The sequence below is a fragment of the Catharus ustulatus genome, chromosome 2 (assembly GCF_009819885.2).
Source record: "Catharus ustulatus isolate bCatUst1 chromosome 2, bCatUst1.pri.v2, whole genome shotgun sequence".
Lineage (NCBI taxonomy): Eukaryota > Metazoa > Chordata > Aves > Passeriformes > Turdidae > Catharus > Catharus ustulatus.
This window is the reverse complement of record NC_046222.1, coordinates 26,934,337-26,956,198: the sequence shown is the minus strand read 5'-3', so window position 1 is coordinate 26,956,198 and position 21,862 is coordinate 26,934,337. Positions and strand designations below refer to the sequence as shown.

The window sequence follows — 21,862 nt, the reverse complement described above, 5'->3', positions numbered from 1 at the left end:
AAAGGAAGTACAAATAGTACTATATCAAAATCTTTTTGGTTTTTAATAACTTGCAAAGGCTAATACATAAATGCAAAAGCCAACACTATATTGTCATTTATAACAACATGTTCCCACAAGTCACATGGTTTTAGGCCAAAGCCTTCGCATATGCAGGGCAGGGACCTGACCTTATGTCTATGGCCTTTGCTTTTTAACAGCCCGCCTCCCAGAGCTTTAGGTTTATGCCCCCTGTGTAGGAAACCTGGCCTAAGCCCTGGTCCAACGTAACCAATTTGTCTACCACACTTACATTTTCCAAACGGTTGTGGTATTTTCCCTCTCTTTCTCAAAAACACTCAGCAGTGTCAAGAGGCCAGTCATCAAATGAAACAGAATCTAAGTGTGTTTGAGTTTTGTGAATGTGCTGCTGAGCAGCTGGTGTCAAAGAAAACCCCTAGAAGTCAGAGGTGTTTTCTGTTCTATTTCTTTTCCTTCACTCACCACCCCCAGAGACAAACTTCACATTGGGTGGAACAGAAGAGCATGGCCAGGCTTAGCCTTGAGCCCACCCCTCAAAAGGAGATATTACCAGATGTCCCTCGAAGAGAACAGAGGACATCTTTGGGAGCACGAGTGTCAAACACCAGGCTTCAGGGAGTATTGGGAGCCAGAGGTGTCCCTGCCCATGGGAGAGGGGTTGGAACTCACCGAAACTATTCTGTGATCTTTTTCTGAGGAGGCGAGCTGCATGCCGCCTTTCCTCACCTAACCTGCGTGGCGCCCACTCCACATTAAATTGATTTACTTTCAGGCTTTCAATTATCAGAGTTGAACCTCCCTGATGTAAGAGCAACACGACAACTTCTGTCGTCAGCTGCGAACCGGAGCTGTGCCCTACGAACCACAACACCCCTTCGCGGCACCACCTGGCACTCCAAGGCCCTGTATGGCATCCGACACCACGCAAGGCGCACTGGAGGCGGCCCCCGCGGCTGAAACCCCTTTTCCCCACAACCCCGGCGTTCCCAGAAGTGCCCACGGAGGCCTCCCAGCGGAAAGAGCCGCCGGCAGTGCGGTGCGCTGGGCTGGGGCAGGACGGGGCGGGGCGCGCCTACTGCCGGGTTTCGGGTTCTGCCTGGGCAGTGATCGTGTGGGCAGCGATGTGGCTGCTGGCTTCACTCCTGTGCCTTACGCCCCTCCAGGGTAAGCTGTGACAGGGCGGTGGGGACCCTTCCCGACTCCTTCGCTTTTATTCCTCCCTCTCTCCATGCCGCCCGGGGCAGCGGGAGCGGAGCATGCTCGGCTTCCGTTCCCCGGGCATTGGGACTGGCCTGTTCTGCCCCGGAGAGGAGCGGTGGGGGCGGGCGAGGCAGGGATCAGGGAGAGACAGGGGATTCCAAAGTGTCCGGAGGGCTGCCCCAGCCGCCAACAACCCCTCACGAACCCTACGACAGTGGCTCCGTGCGCGGGGCGGCCGACTCCCGCCGTTCGCTCGCTGCCCTGCCCTGTCCTGCCCTGCCCTGCCCAGGGATGGCGAGCACAATCGGGTGGCTGTTTCCCTCACGGTTCAGACCTAACACTAGAATTACCTATCGGCCGTCAGCACGTTCTGGAACTACCCACCCAATTCTCGGCAGGTTCCTGTGTCCCGTTTGTTTTAAACTGTGTTAACGGGAAGCTAGGTGGGGGGATGTGTGCGATTTTTGTAGCACCCGCGCACGGGGTGTGGATTCCTGCCCCGAGGTTACCCCGCGCTGCTAAGGAAGCAGGACCACAGCGCAAGGGCAGCCTCCTCCGATGTGCACGTTTGCCTCCGGGTCCTGAGGTGTTGAAGAAGTCACGAAAGCAGCTTTTATTGCAGAAGTATTCTTGTCATCTCATCCCTAAACATGAAAATGCTGTTTACTTTGCATTCTTGTCGTCGTTCTTGCTCATGGACAAAACATCGAAGTTCTCAATCGTTTTGTGCTGTTTTTTGTTTGGGGGGGGGGGGGGGGTGTGTTTGGTTTGCTTTTTTTATGGTTGTTGTTGGGTTTTTTTTGTTTTGTTTTGGATGTGCGTTTTTTGGGGTTTCTTTTTGGGTTTTTTGTGGGGGTTTTTTTTTCTTTTTTAGCAACTAGGTTTGTTTGCTTGGATTTTTTTTGGGTTTTTTTGTTTTTTATTTTGGTTTTGGCTTTTGGTTGGTTGGTTGGTTTGTGGTTTTTTTTAGAAGTAAATTATTACTATTAACTGCTGTTGAAATTCTAATTAAAGGCCTTCTTGATCCAAATGCAACCGCTGTGCCTTAGGAACATAGTCCTTACATGCATAGCCTTTGCATGAGAAGTATAAACAAAATTTGTTCATTTTTTAAATTGAAGATGGATGCAAACACTTTCTTGTCATCAGAGCAAGCTGCTGGTGCTAGATGGGCCAAAAAGCATGATTTAACCTATGAAGATCTTTAATTCCTTTAGTCTAAGGCATTTCTTCTGACTTTGGGTTTTGGGGTTTGTTTTTGCATGGGGAGTTTCCTGACTGTGCCTAAAATAGGGGCTGTTGTATCCCCCTGTTTAAAAAAGAACTTCTCTGCTGCTGAGAGTTCAGAACAACTCCCTGTTATTTCTTCCTCATTCTATTCCATAGGTCTTCAACTTGCTTTACTTAATTGATATGGAGAGATCCTGTTCTGTAAGAGAGGATTGGGGGTCCAGGTGTGCAGGAAGGATCAGTGGAGGATCCAGGACAATGCACACTTGCGTGAGTCAGCCCATGTTAAGCCTTAGCTGTAATTTCTTAGGTCACCTGCAGCGCTCTTGTGGAGAGTTCTAAATGAGTGTTACTAAGGCATGATTAACAAAGTATCTTCTTGTAACTTTTTCTGTGAGTCAAGGCACTTTGTTACCTTGCATTATGTAAATTGGCATGCTGCTGCTACTCCGCACATCTTAGCCCACGTGCTTATAGACTTACCTGGAAATAAAATATTACAGGTTCCGAAGAGCATACAATTGAAAGGAAGAGGTGATGGTGCTTGGACAACTGGAGAGGGTAATTGTAGCTGCAAGTATCATAATGTCCGACTTTAATGAAAAACGTAGCTAGTTCTGTTGTCTTCTCTGTAAAACTTGGAATCTAGCATGGTTGATTAGGGCAGGAGATCGGGAATGCAAATACTTCACTGTTTTTCACTAAACTAAATAGGCATGATTTCACAGCATGGTTTTGTTTGTATAGTTGCATTATTGTTGTCATGTCTGTGTTGATTATGTGTAAATGATTCATGTTAATTTTAACTAGGTAAAATAATCCGTGATCTCTCTATGTGAAAATCAAGACCCTGAAAGTCAGAATGATCTGTCCAAGTGCATTAAGTAAATCATTAGCAGCTCAACTTCAAACATGCAAGTTTCTAGCCTTGCAAACACCGGTTCTAAACACCAGGATGCTGTTGGTAGATCCTCATCCTTTGTCAGCCTTCCCCTCCAGAATCCTTTCTCCATCCAAATTCAAAGCACTATACTTATCCCAGTCACATTGCTGAATGTCTAGAGTAGGGGAGAATATTTCCTTCCTTTGGTCTTCAGAGTTCCTACCTGCCAGATAGGGATTCCTGCTTTTCACGATGTCAGGTCAAGTGAGGTTTTTATCTGATGAAACCTCAGATTTGTCAATTACAGCACAAATTCTTGCCTCAAGGCTATTGGAAGGACTTTGACTTTAGACCTACCAAGAGCATGCTCCTTCTATTGTTGGAAGTTCAAGACAAAACTCTGTTCAGATTTGGGATGCTGGATTTTGTGTGTGGGTGGAAAGAAAGTTAATGTGGTATCTGTGGCTTAGTTTGGTGAAGGAACCCAGAGAAAGATCTTTGCATCCTCCCTGTGGAGGAGGAGAATAAATAATACCACACCAACAGGAGGATCACAGTGCCACACCTGTGTGGATGTTCTGTTGCAGTGCAGATGGCAGCCAAACTTCTACTTGCTTTAGCTGCATCAGGATCCTGCCCCAAAAGCAGAGGGGGTATGGGAAGTAAGCTGGATATGTGAAGTAGAGAACCTAGAAGCATTCTGCATCTCGTAAGGCTCATCTGAAAGCCACACAACTCTTACAGTGTTCTGAGTATCAACTCTTTTTAATGCAGTATTACTGGTTTCTAGTTCTTGCATTTTTAAATGATTCCTTAATGCCATTTTCATTGTATGTTTGCATTAATGGTTGCTTCATTTCTCAATTCAGCTTCTTCATAAAAATTGAGTTAAACCGAGAAAACCCAATTCACCTAAAAGCAGAAGTTGCCATCTCCAGTACTGAGCATGGACTGAGAACCTGAGAGCTGATAAAAATGATTTTTCATTCAGACTTCTGGGAGTGACTAGCATAGAAACCAAATATCCTCAATGTGGCTTTTTGTGTCTGGCAGTACAGACGCATCTGTACAGATGACATCTGTCATCTGGCAGTACAACAAGTTTGGGCTGGTTTTTTATTATTATTATTATTATTATTATATTATTTTAAAAGTTTCTGGTTTTCTTTCCCTGTACACACAAATATATGCTCCTTTTTTACATTTGTATTGATTGGAAAAACACTGGGATTGCTCAATACTTCTGTGTCTCATCACTCCATGAGAGGTGTCATAGAAACTATACTACAAGGCATTGTGATGAATGTGGGGAAATCTGGACTGCTAAAAAATTCAGGTTGTTTGTGGAATGTGTGTTGCTAATAGAAATGTCAAACACAATTTTAAATAGCATAAATTGGAAAAAAACATTTATCAGCACTGTGAAGCTGACACCTACTTGTGTTCTCCTGTCCCCTTACTTTTGAATCTTCCTGAATAAACAGAGGGAGTTCTTCACAGAGAAAAAAAAATCAAACCAAACCTCTGCCATCTGCATAAAAATTCTTGATAAGAGATCTGCATAAAAATTCTTGATAAGTGCTGAGGTTGTTATGTCATATTAAAACCAAAATGAAACAATATTTTTGCCATCACTATTTAACACTACAGGATGAACACAGAGAAAAAATTTCTGTAAGTTTTGTGACTCAATGTAATTAATGGTCTTAGACTTTAGAAACCCAAGATCGTTTCTGGGGAAGGGAGGAAGGAGCAGGTTGGTCTTTGTTTTTTTTCCTTACTAGTCCTCTGTGGAGAGCTAGGCTGAAAGGAAAGTGCAGGAGAGACTCTTTCCCAATGACTTGAAGCTGTACTGATTACCAAGGAGTGGAAACATCTGTGTCTGGCCAATGGGTTTGGAGGATATAAAGGATTGGGATAGATGGCCACCTATAGGTACTTGCAGTTTGAGGTGGAGTATGAGGCTGAGAGCCTGCTGGCTGTGTTGTGAGGAGGTAAGGTACATGTGGTTGTGTGAGGTATAGATATGGTAAGAAGATGTTGCGTGGGACAGTCAATCACGCAGAATGAAAGAAGGAGTCAGAGCTGTGTGGAGCTGTCCATAAGAAAAAAAAATTAGAACAGTGTGAAGCTGCCAATAAGAGAAGGCATTATGAAAAAGTCAGAGTTGCATGAGAAAAAAGTCTGTAAAAGAAGGCATGTAGAGTTTGTGAATAAAGGACTGGTCGGAATGCCAGTTAAAGGGCTGGTGTTGATACCAGCCCTCTCTGTCTTGGCGTAACTGTTCCAGTGCTCCTATCTGTGTAGAGTCTCAAGAGAGCCTATTGGCTGTGTTCAGGTTAATGTGACTGCAGACTGGCTGGGTGATACAGGGTTTGTAAGAGATAGAGGTTGTAATTTGGAGTCTGTTTAAGCCGGTGTTGCTAGAGATTTGGAATTGTTCATATCTATAGTATCAGTTTGTATCATCCTTTAAAAATAGAACTGCAAAGATGATCTGGCTGAATATGAACTTGATTGAAGGAAAGAGTTATTGAGACAGATTATCTGCTCAGTGCTGTTGATCACGGAGCCTACATGAAGACTGCTTGCACAGCATAAGAGGTGCTGCTGTCTGGATACTAGGAATAAGTGACCAGAAGATTTGGAATCATAGAATGGTTTGGGTTGGAGGACACCTTAATCATCCAGTTCCAGCCCTCTGCCATGGGCAGGGACACCTTCCACAAACCCCAAACTGACAAAGTTAGAATGCAACCTGACACATTGTCAGTAAGGGTGTTGGTAGCAGTCCCATTAAATGGTGACTTACAGTCTCCTTGTAGTGACAGATGAGGCTCAGTTGAAGCAGTGGTCTTGTAGAAGGGTGCAGTTTCCCTCTGAAGGTCCAGTGATGATGTGGAAAAGTCCAGTTTTCCTCTGAAAATCCAGCGGAAAAAAGGCTACTTGGTGTCCCAAAATCTTAGTTTTTATCTTGGAAGGAAAGGCTTGGCTTTTCCCCCTGACTGGAGCATTTTCTAATGGGATGAAGTAATTTTATCAGGCGTGCAGTGGGACTCAAGGAGCTATTAGCAGAAGATAACTCTCTGGAGGAAGGATGGGTTGTGAAAAGATAAAGAACACCGCCCTACCTGGTTTCAGTGGATGGCTTATTAGCAGAATATCTCCCATGGAGATACGGGTTACTACTCCAGCTGGTCACAACAGATGGTGATAGAATAGATACTTTTGGTCACATTCTATATTGCAACCCAAGACACTCTAGAAAGCCCTACTCCTGAAGTAAATAGTTCCTTGCCATAAACTAATTAGCAAGGACTTTTCTACCAGTTTCAGTAGGTGGAATGTTAGTGTCTTAATGGTAATAGGACAACCTAGCTGCTGCCTGTGTAGATGTAATATATATCTATATGCATTTCAAATAGGTATTTGGGACCAAAAATACTAATTGTAGCATTAAAATGGACTCAGCTTACAGATATTCTCCAAAGTAACTAGGCTTTACGTCAACTCCAAGAAAAATTGTGAAGGAAGTCAAATCAGGTAGACAAATACAGTAATGAAGCATTTATTGCTGGTAAATGGAGTATTAAGTTCTGCTTAGTCTGAACTGAATATGGGTACCTTTTGTCTGCTAAAATGCTGAAAGAGTCAATCAGTCTGGGGAGCATTAAAACTTGAGTACAGCACTGAGTTGTGTGGATCTGGCTGCTGGAGAAGTGGGAGCAGAAGATGGTGCAGACAAGGTGAGGTGGTGGTTTTGCAGAATAGGCTTTGTCCACACATGTGAACTCCTCTTTATCTATGCTACTTTGAGCATGGGATTTAACTGGAAGGAAAGAACACAATGACTTGGCATAAGAAGGAATTTGGAGTGGGTTTGAGGAGATACAAGAACAGGTAGTTTGATGGCTTCTGTAGATGCTACTGGAGGTCTTAGCACAGCATTTTATTTTGTTGTGTGAACTTTATCTTGGAATAACTGAGGAGAAAACAGAGAAATAAAAGGCAGTTCTAGCCTTCCAAAAAGAGTTGTGAGAAAGTGTTTGGTCATCACTTCTTCTTTGCTCACCACTGTAGAATAGGAAATGTTTCCATATAAACTGAAGTAGAAAAGATGGGGAAGGGTTTCTTAGGAATTTAGAAGACCCAGTGACACATTCTTTTTCCAGAAGCTCAAAGATGTGTGGTTATGACCTAATGGAACATTTCTGTATGATTTCTTTGAAAAAAGGAAGCCGATGACACTGAATGGGAGACTTCTTCACATTTTCACTAGACCAGTGAAGCAGGGAAATTAAAGCAGAGGTTGGATGTTTGAAGGTGGGAGTTAGATGACTGTTATCTTTTAATAACCTTTTCCTTTTCCTGCTGCAGGGAGTGCTGAATGCCCTTGGGCAGGAGCTCATCAGTTCCTTGCTGCCAAGCCTTTTTTCCACCAGCCAACAAGAAGAGTGAGCTGAAGACAGCACTGCCCCCCTAAGCCATGTGGAGCCTGTGGAGAGAAAAAGTGGGGTTTTTTTCAGCTCTGCTTTCCTTCACTCTCACTCCTTGGCTTGAAGAAGCATCAATTTTGTTACAACTGCAGCCTGGCACTTAGGACTAACTGAAAGAGTAAAGATGTGGAGCATTTACCTGGATCAGCACCCATATGTAGGAAGTTAAAAGTGGTTGGCTGAGTAGTGGTGGCTGTCTTTGCTTGTGCTCTTAGTGCTCAGCAAGCAGCTGTTGTCCTTGATGAAGTCTCTTGTCAACAGTCACTGTGGTTTGGCTTGTGCTGATGTCAAGCCACCACAGCCTGGTTGTGTCTGTGAGCCAAAGCTACTGACGGGTAGAATTTCACAGTGGGAAAAGCAGTATTTTTCTCCATAGTAAGAGTACCATAGGTCCTTAGGCAGTGAGGGGATGACTTCTTGAGAAATATGTACTCCTGGAAATTGTCTTTGACACAAACATCTCTAACAAGACTCCAAACTTCATCAGATAAAAATAGCATCCCACCCACTCCAGCATCTTCAAATCTCATGGTCACCAGACAAAGTCTAGAGTTTCTGTGTTCTTTTTTTTTCTTCTGGAAATCATTAATTGAGATAGGTGGAAAGAAATGTTCAACCAAAATCTTTAAATCTGCCTGAACAGGGTAGAATATGAAGAAAGCAGGTAGGTTGTGTTGACAAGACGTGGGAGTTGATAGCTTACCCTGGTTACTTCTACATTTCCTGTGCCTGGAAAAGGTGACCATGTAAGTGCAGACAATAACAATAAGAAGTTGCAACTCCAGTGGTGTGAGAAGAGTGCTTTCATGGGTAAATTGCAAACAAATACTCCCTAAAAAGTAAGGCATGGAGAAGATGTGTGTGCAGTTCTCTAGCCAAGCACATGGAAGTGTGTTTCTATTGCTTGTGTTCATGCTGTCGGAGAAAGTCTGTGTTTCTGTGGTGTGGCAGAAGAGCTGATGAACACTGTCCTTTGCCAGTGGGAAAGGAGGCCCTATCTGACATTGTCTGTCAGGATATGGGAATTAGTGGGTCTTTAAACTGATGCCATTTAGGGATAAATAAAAAGATAAAACCCAGATTACTAGCTGTTTCCTGGAGCCAGTTGGCCTGAGGAGTTGGCCTGAAATATTTGTTTCACCATGCGTAGCTATTGTTTAAAGGGAGGTTTTACATTGGGAATCCCGCCTTGATATGAGACCTCATTTGTATGTTTAGCATGCCCTTCCTTCAATGTAAAGTAAAAAGTTACCAGCTACCGTGAACCAGAATCGGCTCCTAAATGCAAGTGTAACTCGAGCTCAATTCCAAAGTATTTTTGTCTATGTTCCTGTTTGCTAGGACAGTGATCTTGCAATTGTTTTAGAACCATTTGGGTCTGTTTGGAAGTGGGAGGTGATTTCTGAAGACTGAAGCACAGATAGAGATACTAGTGGTTTAAAGGTTGTGGTTCCTTCCTCACAGCAGGATTTTGCCTGTTAGATCAGTAGCTTCTTTTTGTTGTTTGTTTGGTTGGGTTTTTTTTCCTCACAAATGTGGCTTTTCAATGAAAATAAGGGAAAATCTCTTATCTCTTCTGTTGTGGTTTATTTATATTGAATGCCTGGGCTTTTTTAGCAGAACGCAATTGACTCAGAACTGAGAACAGTGGAGGTTTCTAAACAGCTTCATTCTTGCTGACAGTTCTGCTAGGTCTCAGAGGATGGGATGCTCTTTCACATATATTGCCTGTGAAATAAACTTACTTAAGTGACGTTTCTCGGGAAGTCCCTTATAAGCCCATGACTTCAGAACAGGTGCTTTGAAATCAGTTTTGTGTCAAAAGTGTGTGTTCTACTAACTGTGAATATACATACTGGAAAGATTGCCATTTATTTGATCTGCAGCAAAATGACAGATTTTTGTGGTGACAGTTCTTCATTTAGTACTTTTCACCAGATCATGGGCAGGAGGCCTAATTCAAGTGGGCCGAGGGAAAGAACTGAGAATAGATTGGCTTAGGATAGGGAAGATCATCAGGGCAGTTATTCTGCCTGGAACCAGAATGTGGAAACTGGATTCTTTTGCTGTGCCTGTCATACAGTAGTGCTGACAGCCTGGGTTTTGGTAATTCTTAACTGATGTGTACCTTATTTTGCAACTTTGTGATGTGCTTCTAAACTAAATTTGAATGTATCTAATATTGCATATGGCATTAGTCAAGTGGTGTTTTACAAAATGATTGTTGAAGTAACTTTTTCTTTTTTTCCCTCTCCCTACAGCACACATTGACTGTATGTATGTAGTTGGTATCACGGGAGAAAATTTTACTTTTCCAGTACAAATAGACCAAAAAATAGTGGAAACTGTCTGGAAGAAAAACAAGGATATAGTGGCTGAATGGGAAGAGCAAAACAAACCAACATATTTTGATCCTCTCCGTAATAGGAGTGTACTTATGGAGAATGGATCCTTGACTATATTTAACTTGGAGAAGGATGATGCTGGCACGTATATGTTACAATACTGGGATTCTGTGAAAGATCACTACTTAGACTTCGAACTTGATGTGTTAGGTAAGTACTGAAGAACTACATGAAGAAAATGAATGACTATGAAAGTGAAAGGCTATTCACTTTAAAGTGTCTAGACAGGGCATTTGTCAGGGAAGAGAAACAGAGGGGGCTGCTCTTTGTCTCTATTTTTAAGTTGTTTAGGCACTTTGAACAAATTTTCAAAGGCAGCATCTCATTTGTGTGCCCATCATTACTCACCCTGGGATGACTTCTAGAACATGTGTAGATGGCACACTTGCACTTTCAAGTAGACAGCCAAACTTTTTGAGTAAACTGACTAGGTAATCCCAGGCATTACATATCTAATAAAGATATTCCTGCAGGCATGCAGGAATATCTGTGGCATCATCCTGTGCAGATTTACTCAACCTTACTAGTAGTCTTTGGGAAATGTGTGACCAGTGTCTATTTGTCCTATGGATGGTGAACCTCTTGGACAAGGTATAGGAGAACCACAAACAGGTGGTTTACAGGTCACTTTCAGAAACACATTTCTCTCTCTCATACATGTATGCACACACTCCCACACTTTTGTCTATGCATTCTCCTGCTGCTTTTGTTGCTCTTGTGCTGAAATTCTGTATAATTTATAATTAAAGTAATACAGAATGTTTTCTCTCCTTCTAGATTCCCTTCCAGAACCTAATATAACTTGCAGCATCAGTGGTGATGAACTTCTATTAAACTGTACAGCACGTTTCCAGGGGTCTCTGACATATGCTTGGAAGCTCAGTAACAAGCCACACAGTTACCAGAATCAAGAGCTTTTTATCCCTCAGAAGCATGTTGGTACTACCACCAAAGCTACATGTATCATTAAATTTTCACAAACGGAAAGGAGTTCTGGAATCTCTTTGATTCAATGCCTTCCAGAAGAAAAAGGTAATAAATGTGTCCTGTTGCAAACGCAGGTCTTGAGACTTTTTTTGCGAAGCAGCATGGCCTTTGTTAGATTTCTCCTGGCTTTCCAGTAAAACTGGATTTAAAGAGTAAAGAACATCAGAAGCGACTTGTCTGCTAAAAGTGTGTATAAGGTTTGTCAAAAGTATGAGGATAGCAGTTTGATCCCCCAGGAAAAATACTTTTTGCAGCAATCTCCACAGATTAAAACCTTTAGGTGTGACTTGATTGAGTGATAATGAAGATTAGAAGATCTTAGAAGATCTCTTCTGAACTTTCTGTCCTTACGTAATTAATGAGAACAACTTGTCCTCTTTGTACTGCTCTCCATGGCTTGGAGTGAAACTATTCAGCCATTTCATCCAGCAGCCATAAGATAAATTCTCATCTAGTCTCATGTGACTGTGTCAATGAGCATGGTTCTTCCTCCTTCATATAGAGCTGTAAATAGAAAAGGGTTTTCCTCCTACTGCTTATTGCTTTGGACACCCTGCAGCCTGAGGCTTGCTTTTTTAGGGATTTTTAAACACAGTGAGAATATGTTTGGAACCATCTGGTTTGTAGGGTGTGTAAGGCAGTCCCTAATTCGACAAAACTTCTCATTTCATGGTTTACTACTTCTTTACTGGAGGAGAAACTTGTCAGAAATGAGGCATGTGGTGTATTGACCCTGGCTGGCTGCCAGGTGCCCTTCAGGCTGATTTGTCACTCCCTGCCTCTGTAGGGCTGGGAGGAGAAAATATGACAAAAGTCTCATGGGTTGAGATTGAGGATGGAGAGAGGTCATTCAGCTGTTACTGTCACAGGGAAAACATACTTGACTTTGGGAAAATGAGTTTAATTTATTACCAATTAAAGTTAGAGCAGGATTATGAAAAACAAGAGCAAATCTAAAACACCACCCTGAAACCCCTCCTTTCTTCCCAGACTCAGCTTGATTTCTGATATCATTACCTGGTCTCCCTGAGCAGTGCAAGGGGACAGGGAATGAGACTTGCAATCAACTCACTACACATTGTCCTTCCTCCTCAGGGGCAGGATTCCTCACACTCTCTCCTGAGCCAGTGTCCAGGAACTTCTCCAACATGAGTCATTCCCGCAGACTGCAGTTCTTAATGAACTGGCCCAGTGCGGGTACCCCACAGAGTCTCAAGTCCTGCCAGCACATACGCTCCAGCGTGGGCTCCTCTCTCCATGGGCCCATAGGTCCTGCCAGAAGTCTGCTCCCATGTGGGCTTCCCATGGGGTTACAGCCTTCTTTGGACATCCACCCGTTTCTGATGTGGGGTTTTTCCCATGGGCGGCAGGGGAATCTCTGCTCCAGAACCTGTACCTCATTTGGCAGAGACCTTGGTGTATTTGGGGCAATTCTCTCATATGCTGTCATTCTCCTCTCACCCTTGCTATTGTTGTTCCAGCAGTTTTCCCCTATCTTAGAAGTGTTATCCCAGAGATACTACCAGAGCTGCTGATGGGCTCTGCCTTCGTCAGCAGGCAGATCCGACTTGGAGTCACCCAACATAGTTCTATCTGACACGGAGGCAGCTTCTGGCATCTTCTCACAGACATTATCAAAACCTGCAGTGGAAACCCAATACAAAATATTTGCTGAAATTTCATTTTATTTGAAATCCGGCTCAGCCTTTCATTGGCCAAAAACTGGAATAGCCATTGCCTATTAAGTGCTGATGTGCCTTCACTGAAATGAGATACTTTACATGTAACTGTCCTGGAGATGGCTTAGGGTTCTGCTAATAACTGACTCTGGTGCATTAATTTATTGAAGTTACTTTTTAAAAAACAGCTATAAAACATTTGGGGCTGTATTTCTACTGAATTAGTGTATCATACAGCTGTTTTTAGCTAACCAGTCTTTCTGTTTTAAATTTTTTTTAAAGGAGACAGAAACAGAGGTGCTCTTTCTGGAGCTTTTGTCCTTACTGCAATTATCCTAGTAGGAATCCTAGTATTCCTGTGCAGGAAAGGTATGTATAACACTTCCAAACTGAGCTTTGTGTGCTTACAGATTATACTCATCTAAGGTTCTGTAGACTGTATGAAGATTTCTGACCATCAAGTGTTTTGTAAAAACAGTAGAAGACGCAAGTCCAACTTAGGCAAAAATGAATAGATTTGAAGGAAATAATGTACTGAACTTTCTTGTGTTCTGACACTGGGCTCCAGGTCCTAGGAAACACTGCAGCTTGCATTTGTGTACTTCTTCAGACTGGGTGTTTGATTTATGGTGTGTATCTACTTACCAAGTATTTGTAGCTTCCCCCATTCCTGAGTGTGTTTTCACAGTCTTTGTTGAGAGTGTAATAAAGCTACCCTCAAGATCACATTTACTGTTGAGACAGGCTTATACCAGATCTGAATATCGTATGCTGAGTCTTATCTGACAACTCAATGTGGCCAACTGATAAATGGGATCTTCTGTGCCTCCTGGCATCCTGTATTCCATCATCTTGGAGTTCTGTATTTGTTTTTTGATCCATCCCTACACTAATTTTTATAAATCTGACAGTTCAATAAAAATAGTAATTACAGGCTATCACTGCATATCTTTTTCTGCCACATTTTTAGATTTCTGTGTTAAATTGTCTTCAGATTTCAAAAAGAAGTGCATACCCTCTTTTTGTGTTGGAGGGAGTCCCAAACAGGAATGCATTTCTTCATCCTCTGCATGGTCTGCAAAGAAGATTAATGTTGATTTCCAGATGGGGCCACCATTTGGAGGTCGCTGCAGGGTGAAGAGTGCTGGATGTATTTCCCATCTGGGCAGGGCTAACTGATGATATTCTGATCAGGACATAAATAGATATATATTGCATGTGGACCTTTTACTTTCCTGTTCATTGTCCATTTAGTTTCTGTTGGCACAGAATCATAAAATAAACTAGGTGGGAAGATATCTCTGAAAGTTTAATCCAGTTTACTGCCCAAAGCATGACCAGCTTCAGAGCTTGATCAGGTTCCTTAAGGCCTTGTCCACTTAAACATTGAATAGTTCCAAGGGTGGGAATTTCCCAGCCCCTTTCAGCACCTGTTTAAATGCTGAATCACTCTTGTAGGGAAGGATATTCTCCTTCTTTCTGTTAGGGATTGCCCTTTGGCAATTGGTAGTCATTTGCTCTTGATTTTTTTTTTTGTTCTGTCCTTCCTAAAGGAGGTTTTTTTGTTGCCTGTAGTTGTAGACTGCAGTTAGCATTCATCCCCTTGAAGCTGAACAAACCCAATTCTCTCAGCACTTCTGTGCACAGCTCCTGCCGCTAGGCAGCGTGATGGACTTTTGCTGGACTAACTCCAGAAAGATGGTGTTTTTACATTAATTGGGAGATTAAAACTAGAGGGAGAACACCATATATGAGGTCCTAAATACTAAATAGAGAGGAGGAATTATCTGCGTTGCTGGGCTGACAGCAATTTTGCTAACACGGCCCAGTATCTGGAAGACTTCTATTTCAAGGGCACATTTGAGCTTGTTTGTGCTTTCAGGTCCTTTCCTGCAGAGTGGTTTCCTAGTCAGGCAGAGCCCAGCCTTAGTGATCCATGGGCTGATTTTAAGAGATTCAGGGCTTTGTTTGCCTTGGAATAACACAGCTCTTCTGCCAGCATATTTCTCCAGGTTGTTGTAGTCAGTTTGAGTGGAAGCCCTGCTTTCCAATATGTCCCCTACTCTCTTCAGTTTGATGTCATCTGCAAACTTTCTGAAATTGCTTTCTGTGTCCTTGTTAGAGTTGGTGGTGTTAAACAGCACTGTGCTTGGTGTTAGCACACAAAAAATGTCACTCAAAATGACCACTAGCTAGAATCAAAGCAAATTAGTTGCTTCCCTTGAAACAGTGAAGGTTTGACTATGCAAGAAACAAGCATAACTTGGTAGGATAAAAGTTGCACAAGTATATAATTTCTGCAAACAGCAGAAGTTTACTGTTTTATGTACAAGACATATAATCAGAAATTGTTAAGCTCCACCTTAGGTTTTATTATATGTGCTCTGACTTTCTGTCACAGGAGACACATTCTGTTGATCTCTCACTGATTATCTTTTATCTTTCTCTCAAAACAATATTTCATTCTTTGTGCTTCCTCCAGGTCAAGTATTCAGTTGCATGTTCTTAGTGAAGTTAATTTTTTTTTTGGTTTGGGGGTTGAAGAAGGAAGATGGAATGGACAGAAGCTGTCAACAAGTTTCCAAAGGAACAAAACTTTTATTTCTGAGTAATTTATCCAAATACTCTATTTTTGTGCAGGTACAACTAAACTTGGAACAGGAAGAAGGACTGCTCATATCAACAATCCAGTGAATGGCTCAGGTCAGATGGTGTCACAAACAGGTGGAAATCAGATTTTTGCTTGGTCTGGGCTTGTCTTTTTTTTTCTGTGTCAGTGTAGTCTTTCATTGGAGATATAAAGTACAGTAATTTCATGACCATAAGGCGCACCCCCCGGAGTCGGCAAAATTTGCAACTTTGAAGATCAGATACGGTGCGCCGGACTATAGGGCGCACTTTTTTTTTTGCAGCGAGGCTCTGCCCACAGCTCACCCTGCGCGGTTGCTGGCCCAGGCCCCACCTCAACCCGGCAGCCATTGGCCCCCGGGCCCACTTCCACACGGCAGGGGTGGTGCCGCAAGCCAACGGGGCCCCTGGACCCGGCAGCCATGGGACTGCCTGGACCCGGGAAGGCGGGTGCCGTGGACCTCCTAGCCCGCATTCACCCGGCAGCCATGGGCTTCCGGGACTGCCTGGATCCGGGAAGGCGGGTGCCGCAGGCCCCCTGACCCGCCTTCATCCAGCAGCCATGGGCTTCCGGGACTGCCTGGACCCGGGAAGGCGGGTGCTGCGGGCCCCCTGGCCCGCCTTCACCGGCCAGCCACGGGCTCCCGGGACTGCCTGGACCCGGGAAGGTGGGTGCCGCGGGCCTCTGGGCCCACCCCCAGCCGACTGTCGTGGCACTTCTGGCTCCCCCAACGACTCACAGCTCACACTTCCAGTTTAGTAAATTTCGCAACTTTGTACATCAGATAAGGCGCACCGGACTATGAGGCGCACTTCCGGGTTCGAGGGAAAATTTTAGTCAAAAGGGTGTGCCTTATAGTCGTGAAATTACTCTAGTATGTTTTCCTTAAGTGTAGTTATTTTTTCTAGCTCATTATTACATACTCCCTAAAACAAATAAATTTCTTTATAGGAGAACATGATCAACTTTTTTCTGGGAACAACCAACAACAGCCTAACTCAGGAGGAGGTAAGGAGCCTGTATTGGGGTATTAACGTTTGTAAACACCTGTGCTTGGTTGGAGTAGGGGGTCTGATTTGCTGTTTCCTTTTTTTTTTCAGGGACTGAGCTTTTGAATTGGTTTTCAAAGCGTGCACATACAGACTCTCAATCTCAGTAGAGGTCCAATAGTGGATGATTATAGGGACCTGCACTTAATGTGTTAGTGGGGCTGGCAAAGTTACTGACAGTGAAAGGCCTGAGATTTTCCTGATCAACAGCTGTCTTTGGAGGTGAATTACCTTTCTAATAGTGGAGAACTGGGGCTGACATCAGGATGAGGGCTGGAAGAGCGCATACTGTAGGGCAATTTGTTATTCCTCTTTTCCTGTCCCGATCTCTACCTGGGTTTCTGCTGTCCATTCTAATCTGCACTGAGATTTTCTTTGATTTTTGAGGGGTTTTTTTTTGTTTGGTTTGGTTTAGGGTTTTTTTGTTTGGTTTTGTTTTTGTTTGGTTGGTTTGTTTTGTTTTTTGGTTGGTATTTTTGTTTTGTTGTTGTTTTGTTTTTTGTTGTTGGTTGGTTGTGAATTGTTTTGTTTATTATTTTTTCTTAGTGTTTTGTTGGAGTGGTTTGGGGTTTTTTTTCGTCCTTGATTTGCAGCAAGATCACACTGTTTTCTGGCTTCTTGTGTGTTGGGATGTGAAAATCCTTATATATAGTGATTAGCTAAGGAAGGGGACAACTCCTTTAGTCTGTGCCGCTTTCATAAGGGTGAATTTGGTCACCGTGTTCTAGCTTTAACATATATAAGCTTTGTTGCCAGTACTGTGGTCTGTTTTTAGGAATCAAATTAAATTAAACACCAAGGCAGTCAAGCAGACTGGGGAGAGGAGGGGAAGATTCTTAAAGTATTCTCTTACCAAACCAAACAGTGTTTCAGTGAGGAACGGCCAAAGCTCCCATCATCAGGTGGCAGGCTCAGTGCCCTCTTGGAGTGTTCTGGTGTTGAGCTCACAGTGTCTTCATATGGAGTACAGTAGTTTCACGAATACAAGCCGCACGGAGTATAAGCCGCACTTCCGGTGCCTCGACAATGTTGCTGTCTTTGTCAATAGATAAGCCGCACCCCGAATATTAGCCGCACTTTCGTTCGTAGCGAGAATCCGTGCGCAGCTTTCCACAAATTGGCCAATTAGTAACAGGATCGCGGCATAGCGGGGTTTACTGGCTCGGGCGGGGCCAGGAAGGCTCGGCCCAGCTCATGGTTGCCGACGGGGCCGGCCGGGTGGTGCTGCAGCCGCCGCCGGCGCTCACTGGCCCCCCTCTCCCGTCAGCACTGCCTCCGCTGCCGCGTTTGCTCGTCCCTGCCCGGCGGGCCAGCCGCTGCCGCCGCTGCAAGGCACGCCGGCCACCCCGCGCCATGTTAGCTCGCCCGGCCGGCAGGGCTGCCACCGCTGCCAGGCTCTGCCAGCGGGGCGGCCGCCGCCAAGGCTCACCGGCCGACCCCCTCCCGTCTGCACCGCCACCGCGTTTGCTCGCCCTGGCCGGCACTGCAGGCCCCCGCACCGCCGGGCTCTCCCACGCTGCTGGCCCCGATTCTGCTGGGCTTCCCCTGCTGCCAGGCAGCCCACCCGCCGGCCTTCCTGCTTCTGCCATGCTCCCCTGCACCGCTAGCCCCAGTTCTCCCGGGCTCCCCCGCCCTGCTGGCCCGGGCTCTGCCACCCCCCCTGCCCCGCCCTGCTGGCTCAGGCTCAGCCGCCCACCCCCACACTGCAGGCCCCGCCTCTGCCAGGCTTTCCCACCTCAGCCGGGGCCGACCGGGCTCCAGCTTGGCTTGGGGCTGCCGCGGGCTCTCACTTCCGTGTTGGCAGATTTTAGAATTTTGTTCATGTATTAGCCGCCCTCGAATATTAGCCGCACTTCCGGGTTTCCACCAAACTTTTGGTCAAATTGGTGCAGCTTGTATTCGTGAAATTACTGTACTCAGTCTGATACCTTACATTTGTTAAGCTGTGGTTCTAGAACATTGGTTCAGAGGCTGCTGAAGTGAGACTATGGGTGAATCTGAGAGTGAGAAAAAGAGAAGGATGGGTAAGAAAAAAACCAATAAACTTCCCAAAAACCCCTCATTTGGTACTGCACTTAAATTTGCTTAGAATGATTCTATTAAAGGTCTTCAAGATCTGCAAAGAGGAAGGTTTAAAGTTAGTGTTAGTTCAACACAAAGATGAAGTAAAAAAGAGAAATGCAGATTCTCCTCTCATCTGTCTCTCTATATTTATGAAAGATCTGTGCAGCTTTACCAATAAATCTACATCAGCAAGACATTTGCAAAGTTGTAGGCATAAATATAAAAAAAATTTTCATGATCTGGAACCTTAAGTGGTTGCTGGAGCAAAGTTGAAATTAATTGTGAGTCGTTAAAGTGACATAACATAGTGGTTCTCAGGACTATCTATTATAATTGTTCTAATGAAGTTACCCCTTTAAGGCTGAGTTGCATATTTTGGAGACTATTGTGCTACCTCCATACCTGTTTCTGAAGTAGGATTTCTATTTTCTTACAGCTGCATTTTCACATGCTGTTCATGATACGAATGAAGAGCCCAAAAAAGGTAACAAGTGAAATGGAACCCTAAACCAGAGGAACATGAAGGGGGAAAGTAATTTACCACATGGCCTTTTGTAGTCTAAGCCATATTAGTAGGCTCACGAATAGAGAGTTTACCATTTTCCTGTTGGCCTAGAAGAACCTGTTGCCTTAGGAACAGTAAATGTTGAAGGGTATATCACTAGAAGCGAAATCGGAAAGACTTGGAGACTGTGTTTGGTAAACAGCAGAGAGCAAACACCTTATTGGGGCTTCACCTTCCCTCTTGATAAAATGAGAATGATACTGCTTTTGCTGGGTTGGAAACCATTTTATCATCAGTGGGAGAAATAACTAAGCATGGAGGAGAGAGAAGAGCCTTAGCACACCAATTTAGAGATGGACTGCTTACCAGCTTGCAAAATTCATATCTGGGAGACACTTCATCCAGAAATGCGCTTCTCTGAGGAGCAAAGCCTGCCATATCTTCCATCTGCTTTATGTTTTAGGGAAGTCTTTTGACTGCATTCATCATGCAGTTAAGCAAAGCTCCAGTTTTGTTTCCTTAGTCCAGTCAGTGTAAATTTCAAGGAAGTTCTGGGACCTGTATTTTTTCTAGAAGTTCTTTTAACTCCAAAGGGCTAGTGAAATTGAACATTATTATAGTCAGTTTTTTCCCCAGTCTTTTTGCACTAGTGATTTATTCACTCATTAACTCTTCTATGTTCCACAAGTAGCTGAGCATAAGGGGTTGGAAAAGTCAGAAGTCTTTCCTATAAATGAAAAATATCACCAATGCTGACAATTAGGAAAGGAAACTCTGAAAAATTCAGAAACCCCTGGGTTTTGCTGCTTATTTTTCCTACACATATTGTAATGGATATAGAACAGTTTTCTTCCATCTGGAAAAAGAGATTGTGTAGCTGATAGTGAAGGTGTGGTGTACTGTGGGATTGTGTTATCACTTGTGTAACTATTTCCCTATAAATAGACATGGGTTTAGGAAAAGCGGGCTTATTTTATACCCATCCTAAAAGTAGAAAGGAGGGAAACACACAATTCAGACAAGAGAGCAATCGGGTCCATAGGAAAAGGTTGACAGTTTGGACACAAGATGCAGAAAATCCTTTTTTTGCTGAAGAATAGAATGGGAGCATCAGGAGAGGGAGTTAGTGCAGCTCTGTGCATTATATCCAGCAGCACATGGGGAACAGGCAGTCACTGCTATATGGATGGGAAATAGTAGGCAAGGCTATGGTGTTCTCTGAAACGTGTGTACAAAGCAATTTCAAGTCAGGCTTTTGCTGGTAGCACAGCAGTACTCAGCTTGTGGAGAAGGTGTGCTCTGAGCTGCACAGAGCAGTGACCTGTGCTGGGGAGGGGCAGAAACAATGCAGTGTGCTCTTGAGGGACTGCAGTTGTTCTCTGATCTCTTTTCAGACACAGCATTGAGTGAAGATGACAATGCCCTGAAAGACAAGCAGATAGTTAAGAATTGTGTAAATCAGAAAGGTAAGTGCCTGTTCTATGGAGCAGTCAGGTGCTGCTGACCTGGTAGGCAAATAGACCATGATCCCATCATAGAATCCAGTGAGTTGAAAGGGGCACATTAGGGTTGAGTCCAAACCCTGCCCCTGCAGATGATGCCCCAAAAATCACACCATATCCCTGAGAGTGTTTTTCAGATTTTTATTAAACTCTGTCAGGCTTGGGTCTGTGGTCACTTTCCTGAGGAGCCTGTTCCAGTGCCCAACCACACTCTGGGTGAAAATCCTATTAGCAATATCCAATCTAAACCTCCCCTGACTCAGCCTCATGCCATTTCCTTGAGTCCTGTCACTGGTCATGAGTGAAGATATTGTACCTGTCTCTCCAACTTTTGGTGTCTTAACACAGAGTATGCATAATGGCAATGTACTGTCCTCACCTAAATGCATAACAAAACATATTGACAAGAGTAACTCCCTTCTGGCATGTACACAGCAGGGCAATACAGTTGTCTTGCAGCCATTTTCCTAGATACAACTGCCCTACATGGAACTCTGAAAGAAAACATCCAGATCTTCAAAGTTAGCGTTAAAAATGTCTGGATTTTCTTCTACCATGTGAGTAAAGATTTTTTTCTGTCCGTTGGTGATGCACTCAGAAATACATATAAAGGAAGACATCCCTTAGTGTGCACAAACCGAAGAGGTGCAGTGCAGAACTCACCCAGGATGTTCCTTCCTGCCTACTCCTAGCCTGCCCATTCCTCTCCCTATGAGCACAGAGATGTTGTGCAGAAGAAATTTAAATATTTTCCCGTCCCTGATTTCCATAAATTTGGGAGGGCTAGGGAAGTTGATTCAAAACCACAAAAAAACCACCCCAGCATCCTGGCCATAAAGACAGGGGTCAGAGCAACAATTGTTCAACTTCTTTGCTGGGGCTGCTAGAGCTGAAGAGTCATATAGGAGAGGGATTCTTCATAGTGCCTTTCAAATATTCATGGACTAAAAGATCAAGCATTGTACCTCAGAGAACATTGTGTCTGCGTCCTAGAAAGTAAAGCTGAAGGTAGAGGAGAGTCAGAGTGCAGTAAGAGAGGAAGGTGGAGAACTATTAGGGAGCAATGCTTAGAAAGCCAGAGGCATGTGGGAAATGCTGATGGGGCTGATGAACTATTCTGTCAGGACAACATTCTGTCTGTCCTCTTACCTGCCACAGTCATAAGGAGATTGTTCCTTGTGTTCATACTATGAAATGGTGGAGCCTGGAAGC

At 43.9% G+C, this 21,862-nt stretch overlaps 1 protein-coding gene across 3 annotated transcripts; it reads left to right on the top strand.

Annotated features, from left to right (window-relative positions):
* The first annotated feature begins 981 nt into the window (after positions 1–981).
* CD58 (CD58 molecule) lies at positions 982–20,762 on the top strand. 3 transcript variants are annotated; one of them, XR_004420502.2, is made up of 9 exons: positions 983–1,185; positions 10,092–10,385; positions 11,013–11,267; positions 13,184–13,270; positions 15,542–15,604; positions 16,482–16,538; positions 16,631–16,801; positions 19,080–19,127; positions 20,543–20,586. XR_004420502.2 is itself a non-coding variant. In XM_033083896.2 (8 exons), exons 1-8 carry the CDS (start codon positions 1,143–1,145, stop codon positions 20,650–20,652), a joined length of 957 nt encoding a protein of 318 aa, XP_032939787.1. In that variant the 5' UTR covers positions 984–1,142; the 3' UTR covers positions 20,653–20,758. The 3 variants fall into 3 exon arrangements, 2 of the variants coding, with proteins under 2 accessions (XP_032939796.1, XP_032939787.1); XM_033083896.2 differs by lacking the exon at positions 16,631–16,801 and having other exon boundaries at positions 984–1,185; positions 20,543–20,758; XM_033083905.2 differs by lacking the exons at positions 13,184–13,270; positions 16,631–16,801 and having other exon boundaries at positions 982–1,185; positions 20,543–20,762.
* The last annotated feature ends 1,100 nt before the right edge of the window (positions 20,763–21,862 follow it).